Genomic DNA, 17116 nt, shown 5'->3' with positions numbered 1-17116 from the left:
AGAAAAAGGTTTCTTTTCTTTTCTTTTTGAGACAGTCTCGCTCTGTCGCCCAATCTGGGGTGCAGTGGCATGATCTTGACTCACTGCAACCTCCACCTCCTGGGTTCATGTGATTCTCCGCCTCAGCCTTCTGAGTTGGTGGGATTATAGGTGTGCGCCACCATGCCTGGCTAACTTTTCTATTTTTTAGTAGAGACGGGGTTTCACCATGTTGGCCAGGGTCGTCTTGAACTCCTGACCTCAGATGATTCGCTTACTTCAGCCTCCCAAGGTGTTGGGATTACAGGCGTGAGCCACTGCACTGGTTTCTTTTTTTTCTTTTTTTTTTTTTTGAGACGGAGTCTCGCTCTGTCACCCAGGCTGGAGTGCAGTGGTGTGATCTCAGCTCACCGCAAGCTCTGCCTCCTGGGTTCATGACATTCTCCTGCCTCCACCTCCCGAGTAGCTGGGACTACAGGCACCTGCCACCATGCCTGGCTAATTTTTTGTATTTTTAGTAGAGACGGTTTCACCTTGTTAGCCAGGATGGTCTCGATCTCCTGACCTCGTGATCCACCCACCTCGGCCTCCCAAAGGGCTGGGATTACAAGTGTGAGCCATCGCTCCCAGCCTTGCACTGGTTTCTTTATATGGAATCTACTCACGGTGACGACATGAGCATTGTTGAAATGACAACAAAGAATTTAGATTGTAATAATGTAATATAAACTTACTTGATAAAACAGCAGCAGGATTTGAGAGGACTGACTCCAATTTTTAAAGTTCTACTATGGGTAAATGCTATCAAACAGCATTACATGCTACCAATAAATAATTCATTAAAGGAAGAGTCAGTCAATGCAGCAAACTTTGTTTCAATCTTAAGAAATTGCTACAGCCACCCAGCCTTCAGCAACCACTACCTAATCAGGCAGCAGCCGTTAACATTGAGACGAAACCCTCCAGCAGCAAAGAGATTATTGCTGGCTAAATGCTCAGATGATCATTAGCAATTTTTAGCATAAAGTATTTTAAAATTGTGGTATAGGCATTATTTTTTTTAGCTATAATGCTATTACACACTTTAAAAACTATATCATAGCATAAACATAACTTTTATATACACTAGGGACTTGCTTTACTGAGATGTTTATTTTACTGCAGTGGTCTGGAAACACACCCACAATATCACCGAGGTATACCTGTATTTCTTCGAACTATCATTTCCATCTCTTCCTCTCTCTCTTCCCTGTCAAACTCTTTCAAAATAAGATCACTAATTAAATTTTAAAAGTTAATATTCAGATGAGAGGACAATAAAAGACAGAAAAACTGTAGAGCTAAAGAAAACATATTGAAGACTAAAATAACACCAACAGAGCTAATAAATAAATTAGAAACAGTAAGAAACAGAAAAGCTATAACTGAAGCACTGACAAAAGTTTAATCTTGGTCAGTAGAGAGAAAAAGACATAGACTGAGTAATTTCCCTAAATACCTGTTTAATTCTTCTTACCCTACTCTGCTTTTTCACAGCTCTGTAATCTTCTAAATTCACATGTAACTATGTAACTTACTTCTGTTATGTTAATTACTTATCACCCTGCCCCACCACCTGGTGCCATCTCTAGAATCTAAGTGCCACAGAGGCAGTGGCTTTTGTTATGTCTCACTGGCACAGGGCAAGTGATCAGTAAGTGTCTGGTGAGTGCGTGAATGAACGCACGACAATGGCATGGAAGAAAAGGCGGTCCTCCAAAATGATAACCTAGCGCGTGGATGACAGTAAATTTCAATGCAATGAAGAAAAAGCTAAATATTTAGAGAACAAGCGACAACGTATTCCTGGAAAAAACAATTCAAAATTATTTGCAGCGAGACACATTGAATTAAAAAGGCTATAAAAGAATACACTCTCCAGTAGTCCAAGCCAATTTTAAAAAGTCTAGAAGTAGGGATAAACGAACCTATAGTGTACTTCCTGATAAGAACATTAAGTACCAGAAAAAAATGACTAATTCTGTAAGATTTTGAAATAAATTGTTATTCTGGAAATATTACACACAATCAAGTAGATATTTAAGTGACAAAAGCAATGGGCAAGCATTCTTTAACAATTAAAAACAGGCCGGGCGCAGTGGCTCAAGCCTGTAATCCCAGCACTTTGGGAGGCCGAGACAGGCGGATCACGAGGTCAGGAGATGAAGACCATCCTGGCTAACACGGTGAAACCCTGTCTCTACTAAAAAAATACAAAAAACTAGCTGGGCGAGGTGGCGGGCGCCTGTAGTCCCAGCTACTTGGGAGGCTTAGGCAGGAGAATGGCGTAAACCCGGGAGGCGGAGCTTGTAGTGAGCTGAGATCCAGCCACTGCACTCCAGCCTGGGCTCCGTCTCAAAAAAAAAAGAAAAACAAAAACACAATCAAAAGCTTAAGAAATAATGCCCCAATGAGCACATGTTGAAAAACTACGAAATTAAGTCAAAGACTTCAGAAATGGAAAACAATGGTTAAAAAGACTAGTGGAGGCTGGGTCCACTAGTGTGGCTCACACCTCTAATCCCAGTACTTTGGGAGGCTGAAGCAGGAGGATCGTTTGAAGCCAGGAGCTCCAGAACAGCCTAGGCAACATAGTGAGACTCTGTCTCAACAAAAAATAAAAAAAAATTAGGCGGGCATGGTAGTGCATGACTGTAGTCCCAGCTACTTGGGAGGCTGAGGTGGGAGGCGTGCTTCGGCCTGGGAGGTTGAGGCTGCCATGAGTTGCGATTGCACAAACTGTATTCCAGCCTGGGTGAAAGGGCAAGATCTTGTCTCAAGAAATGGAAAAAATAAGAAGAAGAAGAAGTAATATAAATTAAATAAAATGTAAAACTAAGTTAATAAATTTTAGCTATCTAAACTTAATACTCTTTTAAAGTGGTTAAAAAGTTTTGTCTCTTTATCCAAAAGCGACAACCAGGCCAGTTACAGTAGTTCACACCTGTAATCCTAACACTTTGGGAGGCTGAGGCAGGAGGATCACTTGAGGCCAGGAGTTTGAGACCAGCCTGGGCAACAGAGGGAGATTCTGTGTCTACAAAAAATAAACAAATTAGCCGGATGTGATGACATATCCCTGTGGTGCCAGCTACTGGAGTGTTGAAGTGAGAGGATCACTTGAGCCCAGAAGGTCAAGGTTGCAGTGAGCCATGATCATACCACTGCACTCCAGCCTGGGCAGCAGAGCAAAACCTTGCCTCCAAAAAAAAGTGCAACAATTTTAAGATTGTATACATCGTATCTCTTAGTGGCATATAAATTATGCTACAAAACTAGATTTCACCAGTATACCATTGTTTAGAAATAAACATTTCAATTGCTGACATTAAAAGGAGAATTCGTTATGCTCTGCAAAATGGGCAGGCATTTATCATAGATAAACATCTAAAAAGGAGTTCAATGTTTAATCTGTCACGCAACATCTAACCATTTTGGTCACTTACAACACTTGTGAAATATTTGTTATCACAAATCCTTTTTTTTTTTTTTTTTTTTTTTTTTGAGACGGAGTGTCGCTCTGTCGCCCAGGCTGGAGTGCAGTGGCCGGATCTCAGCTCACTGCAAGCTCCGCCTTCCAGGTTTACGCCATTCTCCTGCCTCAGCCTCCCAAGTAGCTGGGACTACAGGCTCCCACCACCTCGCCCGGCTAGTTTTTTTGTATTTTTTTTTAGTAGAGACGGGGTTTCACCGTATTAGCCAGGACGGTCTTGATCTCTTGACCTCGTGATTCGCCCGTCTCGGCCTCCCAAAGTGCTGGGATTACAGGCTTGAGCCACCGCGCCCAGCTATCACAAATACTTTTAACAACAATCATACAGACCAGTGGTCAGAAAGTTATAGGCTTTGGGTCAAATACAGCCCATCTCCATTTTTGTAAATAAAGTTTTATTAAAACACATTTATTACTCATGCTCATAATTTACATATTGCCTAATGGCTGCTTTCACACTGAGACTGAAGTTGTACAGTTGCCCCGCAAGGCCTAAAACATTTACTATCTGGCTCTTTACAATACAGACAGCTAAAACACCTGAATAAATAATCTTACTGATTTTTAGAATCTAGCCTAGGCCAGGCATAGTGGCTCATGCTTGTAATCCTAGCACTTTGGGAGGCCAAAGTGGGCGTTTTACCTTGAGCTCAAGAGCTGGAGACCCGCCTGGGCAACATGGCGAAACCCTGTCTCTACAAAAAAATACAAAAATGAGCCGAGAGTGGTGTCTCACACTGGTGGTCCCAGCTATTCAGGAGGCAGAGGCTAAAACATCACTCAGGCTGGGAAGTGGAAGTTGCAGTGACCCGAAATCTCACCACTGCACTCCAGCCTGGGCAACAGAGCAAGACTCTGTTTCAAAAAATAAAAACGAAGCTAGGCTAGATGGCCAGATCCTAACTCACAGAGCTCATACTTTATCTGGTACAGTGACAAGACATGTATGTCAACAACTTATAATGCAAGATTTTAAAAGCTAACTGCAATAACAATGTAAGAAAAAGGAAGAGATTCTTTCCAGTGAGGAACATCAAAGAAGGTATCTTGAAAGAAGTAGCTTTTGCACTGGGTTTTGAAGGATGGCTATAATTTGGACATTAGAAAAATGGGGAGAAGACTTGCACTGTAAAGAAAAGCAGAGCTGTGAAAAACTGCAAGCACGACAGTGTACTTTTTATGAAGGAACAGTTAGGAGAAAATACTAATAAGCATTGTAGAGGCAAAGCACAGAGAAGGTTTCCAAAGTCAAGATTAGCAGTTTAGATTTTAAATATAATTACATTCAGGACTGAGGATCAGTGATTATAACTGTGCTTTATGAAGATCAATCTGATAACAATATCTGAAATAATTTGAGGAGACAGATAATAAGGAAAGTAGTTATGAAACAATTAAAATAATCCAAGAGAAAAGAATAAACATGATGACAGTGAGACCAGAAAAGAGAGGATGGATTGGAAAAAAAAAAGATTAAATATATTATGATGACAGCAAAACCACTTACTTATGAATTGAGAGCAGCATCAGAATATGCTTTCTTACTTATATGGTGTAAAAACTTTCAGACCCCCCACCATCTCTCCCACCTTGAACAAAATGATAATTATTTCTAATTTGTTCTGACAATTTCTACTAGGCTGGGCGTGGTGGCTCACGCCTGCAATCACAGCACTTTGAGAGGCTGAGGCAGGCAGATCCCTTGAGGCCAGGAGTTCAAGACCAGCCTGGCCAACATGGCAAAACCCCATCTCTACAAAAAATACAAAAATTAGCTGGGCCTGGTGGTGCATGCCTGTGATCCCAGCTACTTGGGAGGCTGAGGCACAAGAATTGCTTGAACCTGGGAGGTGGAGGCTGCAGTGACCTGAGATTGCGCCACTGCACTCCAGCCTGGGTGACAGAGCCAGACTCTGTCTCTGTCTCAAAAAAGAAAGGAGGAACTGCTTAAATTACAATTAAAAGGGACAGACTACCACTTTCCCACTTAACTAACCCTGGATGCAAGCACAAAATGAAAACAATTCATGTGCTAGGGCTCCCTCTGCTGGACCACTAGAGAGAAAATCTGATCTTAAATGCTTCTGCTGAATTGATGAAAAGAATAGATTAAGTTGGCTTCATAGCAGCTCCTTTCCAGGTGTATCAAATGCTCTCCTCAGGAGGGGAATAAGAAATTATCTTTCTTCTATATTTTCCACAGCACTAATAATTTAACTGCTGTTTAAATTGTTGACTAATTATGAAAGAGATTTTAATATATAGTCAAATTTCACAATTTTTTTAAATCTTTTTTTGAGACGGAGTCTTATTCTGTCACCCAGGCTGGAGTACAGTGGCTCGATCTCAGCTCACTGCAACCTCTGGCTCCAGGGTTCAAGCAATTCTCCTGCCTTGGCCTGAGTAGCTGGGATTACAGGTTCCCACCACGATGTCCAGCTAATGTTTGTATTTTTAGTAGAGATGGGGTTTCACCATGTTGGCCAGGCTGGTCTTGAACTACTGATCTCAAGTGATCTGCCCACCTCAGCCTCCCAAAGTGCCGGGATTACAGGCCTGAGCCACTGTGCCTGGCCAAATCTCACAAATATTTAAATATACTCAACTAAGAAATTTACTTCTCAGTAAAAAGACAAGCTGGAATTAACCGGACTGATTTTTTTTTTATAGGTAAGGAAATTATTCTAAAGAATGGTTTTATATTCCGTTCACTAAGAAATAAGCTGTAGCTCCCTTGTCCATTGCTTTTGACTGGAAGGTCAAAGAGACCAGGCTGGCCAACATGGTAAAAACCCATTTCTACTAAAAGTACAAAATTAGCCAGGCATGGTGGCACATGCCTGTAATCCCAGCTACTCAGGAGGCTGAGGCGGGAGAATTGCTTGAAACAGCGAGGCAGAGACTGCAATGAGCTGAGATCATGCCATTGCACTCCAGCCTGGGTGATGAGCCAAACTCTGTCTCAAAAAATATACACATAAATAAAACTAGAGTTATCATATGAACCAGAAATTCTATCCTAGGTATATATCCAATAGAATATCCAATAGAAATGAAAACATGTCTACACAAAAAACCTATACACAAGTATTTATAGCAGCATTATTGCCAGAAATTGGGAAAAACCCAAATGCCTACCACTGACAGATAAAATATGGTACATTCATACAATGGAATATTATTCAATAATAAAGAGTATTGACAAATTACGATCATGAGAATATCATGCTAAGTGAAAGAAGGCAGACACAAAAAACAGACTATTGCATGATTCTATTTATATGAAATGTGCAGAATAGATAAACCCATAGAAACAGAAAGTAAATTAGTGTTTGCCAGGGTTTAGGGGTGGGGAGAATGGGGAGTGATGGGTAATGGGTACACAGTTTCCTTCTGGGTGAGGAAAATGTTCTAAATAGTGGTGATGCCTGCACAACTCTTAAAAATCAGTGAATTGGCCAGGCGCAGTGGCTCACGCCTGTAATCCCAGCACTCTGGGAGGCCGAGGCAGGTGGATCACGAGGTCAGGGGTTCGAGATCAGCCTGACCAACATGGTGAAACCCCATCTCTACTAAAAATACAAAAATTAGCTGGGCTTGGTGGTGGGTGCCTGTAATCCCAGCTACTCAGGAGGCTGAGGCAGGAGAATTGCTTGAACCTGGGAGGCAGAAGTTGCAGTGGGCTGAGATCGTGCCACTGCACTCTAGCCTGGGCAACAGAGCAAGACTCCGTCTCAAAAAAAAAAAAATCCGTGAATCGTACACTTTAAAAGGGTAAAGTATACAGTGTGTGAATTATACATTTTTTTAACAAGGGAAAATGATGACCAAAAAAAAAAAAAAAAAGATCTTGCATAAGGACTCATCTCTTTACTTTCCCATATATTCAATGTGGCTGCCAGGTCCTACTTATTTCTGTGGTATCTCTCACATTTTTCCCCATTCATTCCCACTGACCTCAACCTAGGTTAAGATCTCTCACCTGAACTGCTAAAAAAGCCTTCTAACAAGCTTTGCTAACGAGCATTTTGAATCTTATCTCTCATTTCTCCCTTTCTTTGCTTTATAATTCAAGAGTTATCTTCCCAAGGTAAAAGTGTGATAATATTACCAAATTGCTCAAAAACTACTTAAAAATATAAAGTTGAAATTTTATACAAAAAATTTAAGGTACTCCATAATCTGGCCCAATCCTGTTACAACCTCATCTGCAACATTTTTTTCCTATACACCCTCTTCTCCAGTCACAGTATTCCACAAAAATGCCTTGTACTTGTATGCCATTCTGTATTTCTTGCTGTTCTCTCCCAACTGAAATTATTTCCACCTCTATTTTTGCCTATTTAAATCTAAACCAGCCTTGAATGTTATTTAAATGCTTATTCCTGCCTTGATTTTCCTGCAACAAAGTGAATCATTTCATTCTCTACATTTCATTCACATTCTGTAACTCTATTGTTAAAACAAGGCAAAACAGAAGAATGAATAGTATAGCTTTGAAGGTCAGACAGGCCTGTGTTCAAATCCCAATCCTGACACTTATTTATCAGCCACATGGCCTTGAACAAATTACTTAACCTGAGCTTCAATTTTCTGATCTGTAAAATGAGAATAATAATATATCACAGAGTGATTCTGAAGATCAAATAAAGTATAACGAGCACACAGGAATCCTCAGTATATTAGTTTCCTTTTCAAATTTCAGTCTGCTTTATATTCACATTCACATGTCCGTCTTCCCCACTAGACTAGACACTGGTTGAAAGCAACAACACTATATATGGTCCCAAAAAAACTGTTAAAAGGGTACTACATAATAAAAAGTACATAGGCTACAGGTGCAAAACTGATCAACTCTTAACCTATAGTAGGTATTAAATATTTATTAATGAAACAACATAATTAAAAATTCAAAATTGTAATTAGTAACTTCCTCAATATTCCATTTGAAAATATTCTAGTTGGCTATGCAGAAATGGAGATTTAACTAGTAACCTTGATTCATTTCTTATGTCAATTATTCTAAAATTTTATGAAGAAATAAAAACAGAAAAATAGAAGAAAAACTTAAGTCACTGTTAAGGGGGAAAAAATCCATTTTAAGAAAAAAGTGATTCTACAACTACATGGATAAATCTAGCATTATACTGAGTGGAGTAAGTCAGACATAAAAGAGTATATACTGTATGATATTTTTTATATGAAATTCTGTAACAGGCAAAACTAATCTAGTGATAGAAATACAAGCACTTGTCTAGGGCAGCAAGTGGGGAGACAGACTGACTGCAGGAGGGTATGGAAGGCCTTTTGGGAGAGAGAGAAATGTTCTAAATCTTGATTGGGGCATATACATTTGTCAAAAATCATCAAGCACTTAAAATCTGAGAATTTTATATGTAAATTATACCTCAATTTTTAACAAGTGTGAGCCATACAGAGCCAATGTCTTCAAAAGTAGCAAAGAAATATCAAATATGTTCAATTATCTACCCATGCTATTATGTAATAAAAACTGAAAAACGGCCAGGCGCAGTGGGTCATGCCTGTAATCTCAGCACTTTGGGAGGCCAAGGTGGGTGGATCACCTGAGGTCAGGAGTTTGAGACCAGCCTGATCAACATGGTGAATTCCCACCTCTACTAAAAATACAAGAATTAGCCAGGCGTGATGGTGCGTTCCTGTAATCCCTGCTACTTAGCAGGCTGAGGCAGGAGAATCGCTTGAACCTAGGGGGCGGAGGTTGCGGTGAGCTGAAATTGCACCACTGCACTCCAGCCTAGGCAACAGAGGGAGACTCCATCTCAAAAAAAAACAAAAACGAAAACAAAAAAGAGGCTGGGCACGGTGGCTCATGTCTGTAATCCCAGCACTTTGGGAGGCCGAGGTGAGTGGATCACCTGAGGTCAAGTTCAAGACCAGCCTGGCCAACATGGTGAAACCTCATCTCTTCTAAAAATATAAAAATTAGCTGGGCGTGGTGGTGGGGCACCTGTAATCCCAGCTACTCAGGAGGCTGAGGCAGGAAAATCTACTAAATATACAAAAAATATTAAAATTACAAAAAATACTAAAAGTAAAAAAAATTTAAAAAAAATTAGCTGGGCATGGTGGCAGGCACCTGTAACCCCAGCTACTCAGGAGGCTGAAGCAGGAGAATCACTTGAACCTAGGAGGCAGAGGTTGCAGCAAGCCAAGATTGCACCATCGCACTTCAGCCTAGGTAACAAGAGCGAAACTCTGTCTCAAAAAAAAAGAAAGGAAAAAATATTAAAACATGACGGGAGTATTAGAAAAGCACACATGTACTGGGCGTGGTGGCTCATGCCTGTAATCCCAGCACTTTGGGAGGCTGAGGTAGGTGGATCACCTAAGGTCAGGAGTTCGAGACTAGCCCGGCCAACATGGTGAAACCCTGTCTCTATAAAAATACAAAACTTAGCTGGGCATGATGGCAGGTGCCTGTAATCCCAACTACTCAAGAAGCTTAGACAAGAGAATAGCTCGAACCCAGGAAGCGGAGGTTACAGTGAGCCGAGATCACGGCATTGCACTTCAGCCTTGGTAACTGTGCAAGACTCAAAAAAAAAAAAAAAAAGAAAAGAAAAGCACACATTTGGGGTTGTTTCTGATATATAACTGATAACTGTGGGTTTCACAGAAAAAGTTTTGGCTGCTAAAATAGAAAATTTTTGTATTAGATGTTATTGTAGTACTATCAAGGGTAACTATTTACTACCACTATTATAACTGAGCAATTACATTTGGCAGACACTGAATTAAAAAAAAGTAGTGTTGTTAAGAACTGTTATATAGTGATCTTAGCTCATGGTTAACAAATTAAAACTGCTTTTGCTAATAAAAATTTGTAGGAAATTGGTGACATCTTAATAACTCATACCTAGGGATTTTTTTTCCCATACCTAGGGATCTTTACACCAACAATTTTGTTATGACAATTTCAGTAGTCTGAAAAGGCTATGTATTTGTTTAGAGGTAAAGTTCACAGCTTTTAGAGGGAAAAACAAATATTTTAAAAAATTGGTCGAGTTGCTTTCTTTACACATTCCTTTTTGACAGTTCTGTAAATTATACTTCACTGTACTGACAAATAACAAAGGCAAAGGTATCAGAGTCGCAAGTTCAATTTTTAAAAAATTTACATTTCCAACAATGTACGAGTAAAACATAGGTTTCCTTACCTCATCATCATCATCAGAATCATTCCCAAACACTGATGGTTTTTGCAAAACAGGGAGCAACTGCTGTGTTTTCTTTGGCAAAATAAGCCCATACCTGCATATATTTTTTTTGAAATAGAAATTAAACCGTTATGTTTAAATGTTAACAAATAGATCTACTATCTCTTCCACATGAAGCTACCAAATCAAAACACGTCATAAGCTTTATGAACACATAACAGACTGTTTCTGCTTCTCAGTGATGTCAAAATTCTAACATGCCGTAAGATTCTATAATTATTACTTTAAGTGATCATTTGTGGACACGGGCCAAACTCGAATACCATTTTTATCAAAGAAGAGAAGTAAATGAAAAGTTCAGAAATGTTTTAAGATGGCGAGGTGACGGTAACATTTTTAAAAAAAACATGTGCAGTGGAAAGTTTAGTTCATGTCCACCAAAGATTTTAAAATGCTTTCAATTATCCTTGCGGTCTAACAAGTCAAGAAAATGGCCAGATTTTTTTTTCCTACTGTGTACTTATACGTTTCTAAGAACTGACTGGATAGTGTAACTCACGAAAATGTTTAAAAGATTAACTGAGAAACCCAAGTAGCCATGGGGCAAGTTCGCATTACACTTTATTAAGATCACGTGCTTTGCCTCAGCGACCCATCCCATCAGATCCACCTCCTTCAGTTTCTCACGTTTTGGCCTTTAAGATGCGGAGATCACGGGAGGCCGCATCAAAAGTAAGGATTACACATCAAAGGTAAACCTTTCAAGTACGTACAGTATTTGCGGCAACGTATATCCCAATTTCCTATATGCCTACCCTTTTTCTGTGGCTTCTCAGAACAATATTCCTAAAACGAGAAGGAAGGGCAGGAATCAGGACTTGAGCTTCTGCCAAGGAGAACAAGGGCCTCTAAGGAAGCCAGGAACTGTCTCTCTTCACACTGCCCCCGAGAGCATCCAAGCGGGGAGAAACTCAAGCGCGGGGTAGGAAGCAAGACTGAGGGGCCTCAGACCGAGCTTTTGGAAAATAGAAAAGTCTCGCTCTCTGCCCCTCAGCCTAACTTCCTTTATTTCCTCACAAGTTTCTCCCTCAAACTTCGAGCTTCCATCCTGGAAAATGTACGGGGGAGGGGAATCTATGTTCCTCAGGACTTCTCGTTTTTTCCCGTCTGTACCCCTGACGACACAGTCCCTTCACTTCCAGAGCATTTAAAACTCCTCGGCCACAGACACAGTCGCCGTAGTTTCTCATCCCCCAGCCTGACCCTAACTCCCGCATCACTCACTGCCTGCCCGGAATCGCCATCTTGCTCCCGAGTCCGCTGAACGTGGCCGACGCCACTGTGACGCTGACGCCGACGACGTCACTTAAACTCTCGCGCGGCTTTGGGTGGCCCAGATCCTGCTTGTCTGTTGAGTCGCTGGTTTGAGTCACTTCCACCGGCCTGGGAATCGGATCCCGTGGCCTCTGTTTTGTTTCGGAGCCCACCGGCTGCCTCAAAATCTGTAGGAGAAAAGAATGACAACGTTCTAGGCCAGTTGTTCCAGAGTGTAGTTCTGCGACCAGCGGCATCAGCATCACGGGAGATATTGTTAAAATGACAAATTCTCGGGCCCCACCCCAAACCTGCCGAATCAGAAGTTTTGGAGTGGAGAGAGTTATCTGAATTTTAACCCGCGAGTGATTCTGATACTCAAGTTTGACAACCACTGCCATGGCTATCGATATTCCCCCTACCCACTTCCAAGTGTTCAGTTTAACTGGTTCAGGATAATTAGGCGAAAAATGAAAATCCATGTTTTTTTTGGGGGGACGGAGTCTCGCTCTGTCACCCAGGCTGGAGTGCTGTGGCCGCATCCCAGCTCACTGCAAGCTCCGCCTCCCGGGTTCAGGCCATTCTCCTGCCTCAGCCTCCCGGGTAGCTGGGACTACAGGCGCCCACCACCTCGCCCAGCTAGTTTTTTGTAGTTTTTTAGTAGAGACAGGGTTTCACCGTGTTAGCCAGGGTGGTCTCGATCTCCTGACCTCGTGATCCGCCCGTCTCGGCCTCCCAAAGTGCTGGGATTACAGGCTTGAGCCACCGCGCCCGGCCAAAATCCATGTATTAATAATACCTTACATAGGACCAAAATTATTTTGTTTATTTTTATTTATTTTTTTGAGACGGAGTTTTGCTCTTGTTGCCCAGGCTAGAGTGCAAAGGCGCGAACTCAGTTACCGCAACCTCCACCTCCCGGGTTCAAGCGATTCTCCTGCCTCAGCCTCCCGAGTAGCTGAGATTACGGGTATGTGCCACCAGGCCCGGCTAGTTTTTGTATTTTTAGTACAGACGGGGTTTCTCCATGTTGGTCAAGCTGGTCTCGAACTCCCGACCTCAGGTGATCCGCCCAACTCGCCCTCCCAAATTGCTGGGATTACAGGCATGAGCCACCGTGCCTGGCCCATATATGATACCTTTTTGAAAACTCTACCCACATCTGTGCACTCATTCACTCTTGATTCATTCCAAACTAGTCTCAGGCAAAGAGATCAATTACTGAGAGAAGGATGTTGAAGTCTCCAACTATAATTGTGAATTTGCTTCTCCTTTCAATTCTATCAGTTTGTGTCATGTATTTTGAACTTAGGTATGTAAACATTTAGGATTGTTATGTTCTCTTGCATTAACCTGTATAGCATTAAGAAGTGGCCCTCTTTATTCCTTTATTCTTTGCTTGGTCTGCTCTAAATATAACTGGCTTTCTTTTGATTAATGCTAGCATAGTGTGTATTTTTCAACCCATTTTAATCTGTGTATTTATATTCAAATTGGATCACACGTTGACAGAATATAGTTGGGTCTTTTTTATCCAGTCTGACAGTCTCTTCCATTTAATTTGGATGTTTAAAACATTTTCATTAAAGTGACTATGATTGCAGACTGGGTGGGGTGGCTCAGGCCTGTAGTCCCAGCACTTTGGGAGGTTGAGGCCAGCATGCACAACGCAGCCAGACCCCATCTCAAAAAAAAGTATGATTGCTGTTTTCTACTTTTCCCAACTGTGATTCAGCTTATGATTTTCATGCTTCAGCCTCCTTTGTTGGTTTATTGACCATACTTCTTTGCTTGTTTTTTTTTTTTTTTAACAGGCAGAAAATCTTTAATCAGGATTTTTTTCCAACTATAAAACAAAATCCCATTTTTTCCCTTAAATTTAGTTCCTCAGGAACAGAGAAGTTTGCAGTGATGATCTCAACTCCGCATCATCTGGTGACCCCTGATTCTGCAGGACTAAGACATTTCCCGAGAGTTCTGCCACATCAGCCAGTGAGGACAAGAGTTCTTCAGTGCGGTTCAGCTCAAGGACACCTAGGCTTCCCCCACAAGGGGGCTTGCTTGCGGTTCTGACAAAGCACAGAGCATTGAGTAGATGGCCTGGGACTCCCAGGCCTGGCAGAGGGTCTCAGTAGGGCCTGCCTGGCCTGCAACGTTTCTTCCAAGTACCCTGACCCAGCACTCATCTTCACTGACATTCTCTGTTATCCACCAGCTCCTCTGCACACCTCAGCGTCTACTTCCACGAACTTATAAACCTCAAAAGGTACAATGGACTGGGGTGCGGTGGCAGAGTCGGGGCAGGGCAGCCTTCGAATCCACACTATTGAATCCTCAGTATTCAAAGAAGAGAAAGATGGGGAAATTCTCCAGAGATCATGAGATGCATCCAGGCAGTGTTCTCATGTGAGAGGATAGGGAGGCCAAAAACTAAAATTGCTATCAGCACCCGCCGCTGTCTGGTACACGAGGAGTTTCCGAGGACTTTACAAGCACAGTCGCAAAATGCTAGTAAGACTGGGACTCTTCAACTTTTTCTTCTAGGGCCAAGTAGACTCTGTGTAACTTATTTTGTAAGAAATGGGTGTGGGTGACAAGAGGGGCTACCTTCCACCCCTGCAGCAGAGTGGTAAGACTCGAGCGTGGGCCCTGCGCAAAGCACCAGCCCAGAGGCCGTGAGCCACAGAAACCCACAGCACCTGGTGGCCCCTTTGCTCCAAGCAGCCAGTGCCCTATCAACCTGGCATTTACCAAACATCTCAACAGCAGACCAGAACTAGAAAACACAGCTTCTGTGTAGTACACACTTATGGTCTGAGACCCAACTAAGGCTCCCCACATCCTTCAAAACTCCACAGGCTGAATGTCCAGCTTCTTCCTCCAAGATAGAATTGCCCTCAGCCCACGAATTCTCTCTGGGACTATTTACAGAATTGGAAGGAAAACCCACGGAACCGAAAACCTCTTTACGCAGATGGGTTCAGGAAGAAAGCCACCAACAGAAGGCAACTCAGGATGGAAAGGCCGAGGCTGGCAGAACCCCTGGGCCTATTTCCAAGGAGCCACCCTTCCCAGCAAGAGCAGAGGGTGCCCCTCACCTCAACCCTCAGCCCTTTAACTTCTGGCTGGGCCAGTGATTCTCCTCCCCAGTCTGCGGCCCATCTGGAAACTGGCTGTGGTACTTTGGAGAGATAGGAAGGACAGGATGACGAGAGACAGGACACCAGTGAGTGGCTGGGCCAGGCGGCCCCATTTCCTAAAACGAAGATGGCTGCCACTGCTGCCCAAGCCCCCAAAGGCAGACAGGCTTCATGTGCAGCACCAGCACACACACAGGTAACAAGACCAGGGGAGGGGACCCTAAGTGTCCCCTCCACAGGGAGGGGGCTATGTACAGGACAGGAGGGAGAGTCTGGCCAGGTGCACCCCCCCTGCATCTCATTCAACCAGGAGATCAAACTGCTCAGCAGCTTCAAACTCCCCGTTCATGGCCGCCGCCCACTCATCCAGCTCCGTTTTCAAGATCTCTGGCATCTTCTTCTTACGTTTCTGTTTCTCGGGTGGTGGGGAGATTCCAGGGAGAGTCATGTCTGGGGCCCAGGGCTTTGCACAGACTCTGGGGACCTCAGTGAATTTGGAGCACACCACTGGTGAGACTCCGGACAAGTCTTCTGCCCCCAGCAGCCCCTCCAAGCCAAAGCAGGACCGGCGGCCTGGGGTGGAGGTGGAGGCAGAGTCCAGGGTCTCCAGCTGGCTGTAGGAACGCCTGACTTTCTTAGACATTTCTAAGTCTCTGGCGTCCAGCTCTCCTTCCGTGGAGCTGGACTCGGCATCAGGGTTGGGCACAGGAGTGGTGGTGGCGGTGGCAGGGATGCTGTGTGTCTTGAAAAGGTCCTCTTTAGTAAGCTCCCTGTCCGGGGGCTCGTTTTCTTTCTCCAAGAAAAAGGCAATCCTAGGGCTCCTGCGAGGTGACTGGACAGCTGGGACCTCTACAGCATGGGCCACAATCTTACACCATGGAATACTATGCAGCCATAAAAAAGGATGAGTTTGCATCCTTTGTAGGGACATGGATGCAGCTGGAAACCATCATTCTTAGCAAACTATCACAAGAAGAGAAAACCAAACACCGCATGTTCTCACTCATAGGTGGGAACTGAACAATGAGATCACTTGGACTCGGGAAGGGGAACATCACACACTGGGGCCTATCATGGGGAGGGGGGAGGGGAGAGGGATTGCATTGGGGAGTTATACCTGATATAAATGATGAATTGATGGGTGCTGACGAGTTGATGGGTGCAGCACACCAACATGGCACAAGTATACATATGTAACAAACCTTCAGGCCGGGCGCGGTGGCTCAAGCCTGTAATCCCAGCACTTTGGGAGGCTGAGACGGGCGGATCATGAGGTCAGGAGATCGAGACCATCCTGGCTAACACGGTGAAACCCCGTCTCTACTAAAAATACAAAAACTAGCTGGGCGAGGTGGAGGGCGCCTGTAGTCTCAGCTACTCGGGAGGCTGAGGCAGGAGAATGGCGTAAACCCGGGAGGCGGAGCTTGCAGTGAGCTGAGATCCGGCCACTGCACTCCAGTCCGGGCGACAGAGCAAGACTCCGCCTCAAAAAAAAAAAAAAAAAAAATCTGCACGTTCTGCAAATGTACCCTAGAACTTAAAGTATAATAAAAAAAATAAATAAATAAATCATTTAGTCGCTCAGGCAGTTGGCTCTATCTTCTAAGACAAACCAATACAATTTCTTCAAGAAAAACTATGATATCTTTCTTAACCTTGCCATTTATCAAAACCCAAACTCTCTCTTCTCTTGAGTTTTAGACATTTGTGCGTTACACTTATTATGTATTTCCTAGTAAATGTAACCCAAATATCAATGGAAAAAAAAAACAAAAAACGATGGGCTTTCTGATTGCAGCCGCACTGGGTGTCTTCGGCCGGATTTCAGGGAGGATGCTTGGGAGTTCAGAGCCTGATTTCCGCTGGGACCTCCGCAGAGGCTTAGTAGGAGATAGTGCCCTTGGCCCGGAGCGCTGAGCGGCTCCTCCGGACCGCGTTCGCCTCCCAGACAT

General features: G+C 43.2%; 2 protein-coding genes across 4 annotated transcripts in view; both read right to left on the bottom strand.

Annotated features, from left to right (window-relative positions):
* Window positions 1-12055, bottom strand: part of NSRP1 (nuclear speckle splicing regulatory protein 1) — a 63053-nt gene extending 50998 nt beyond the window's left edge. The window contains exons 1-3 of one of the 3 annotated variants that reach the window (XM_023183941.2): window positions 11995-12024; window positions 11526-11556; window positions 10711-10804 (exon numbers count right to left, since the gene is read on the bottom strand). Coding sequence is in view for 1 of the 3 variants with exons in the window: in XM_023183939.2 (XP_023039707.2) it covers window positions 10711-10804; window positions 11995-12014 (114 nt within the window). In the remaining 2 variants the exon portion in view is untranslated. Of the gene's footprint in view, window positions 1-10710; window positions 10805-11525; window positions 11775-11994 lie in introns of those variants that run through there. The other 2 variants (XM_023183939.2, XM_023183940.2) reach the window with 2 other exon arrangements.
* Window positions 12056-14660: 2605 nt separating this feature from the next.
* On the bottom strand, window positions 14661-17116 carry LOC111520841 (sororin-like). The gene is given in 3 exon segments (XM_023183938.2): window positions 14661-16032; window positions 16844-16848; window positions 16936-17116. Coding segments are annotated over 3 exon segments (756 nt in total). The 3' UTR covers window positions 14661-15462.

This window comes from Piliocolobus tephrosceles, chromosome 16 (genome assembly GCF_002776525.5).
Source record: "Piliocolobus tephrosceles isolate RC106 chromosome 16, ASM277652v3, whole genome shotgun sequence".
NCBI lineage: Eukaryota > Metazoa > Chordata > Mammalia > Primates > Cercopithecidae > Piliocolobus > Piliocolobus tephrosceles.
This window is presented reverse-complemented; position numbering and strand designations above follow the sequence as displayed.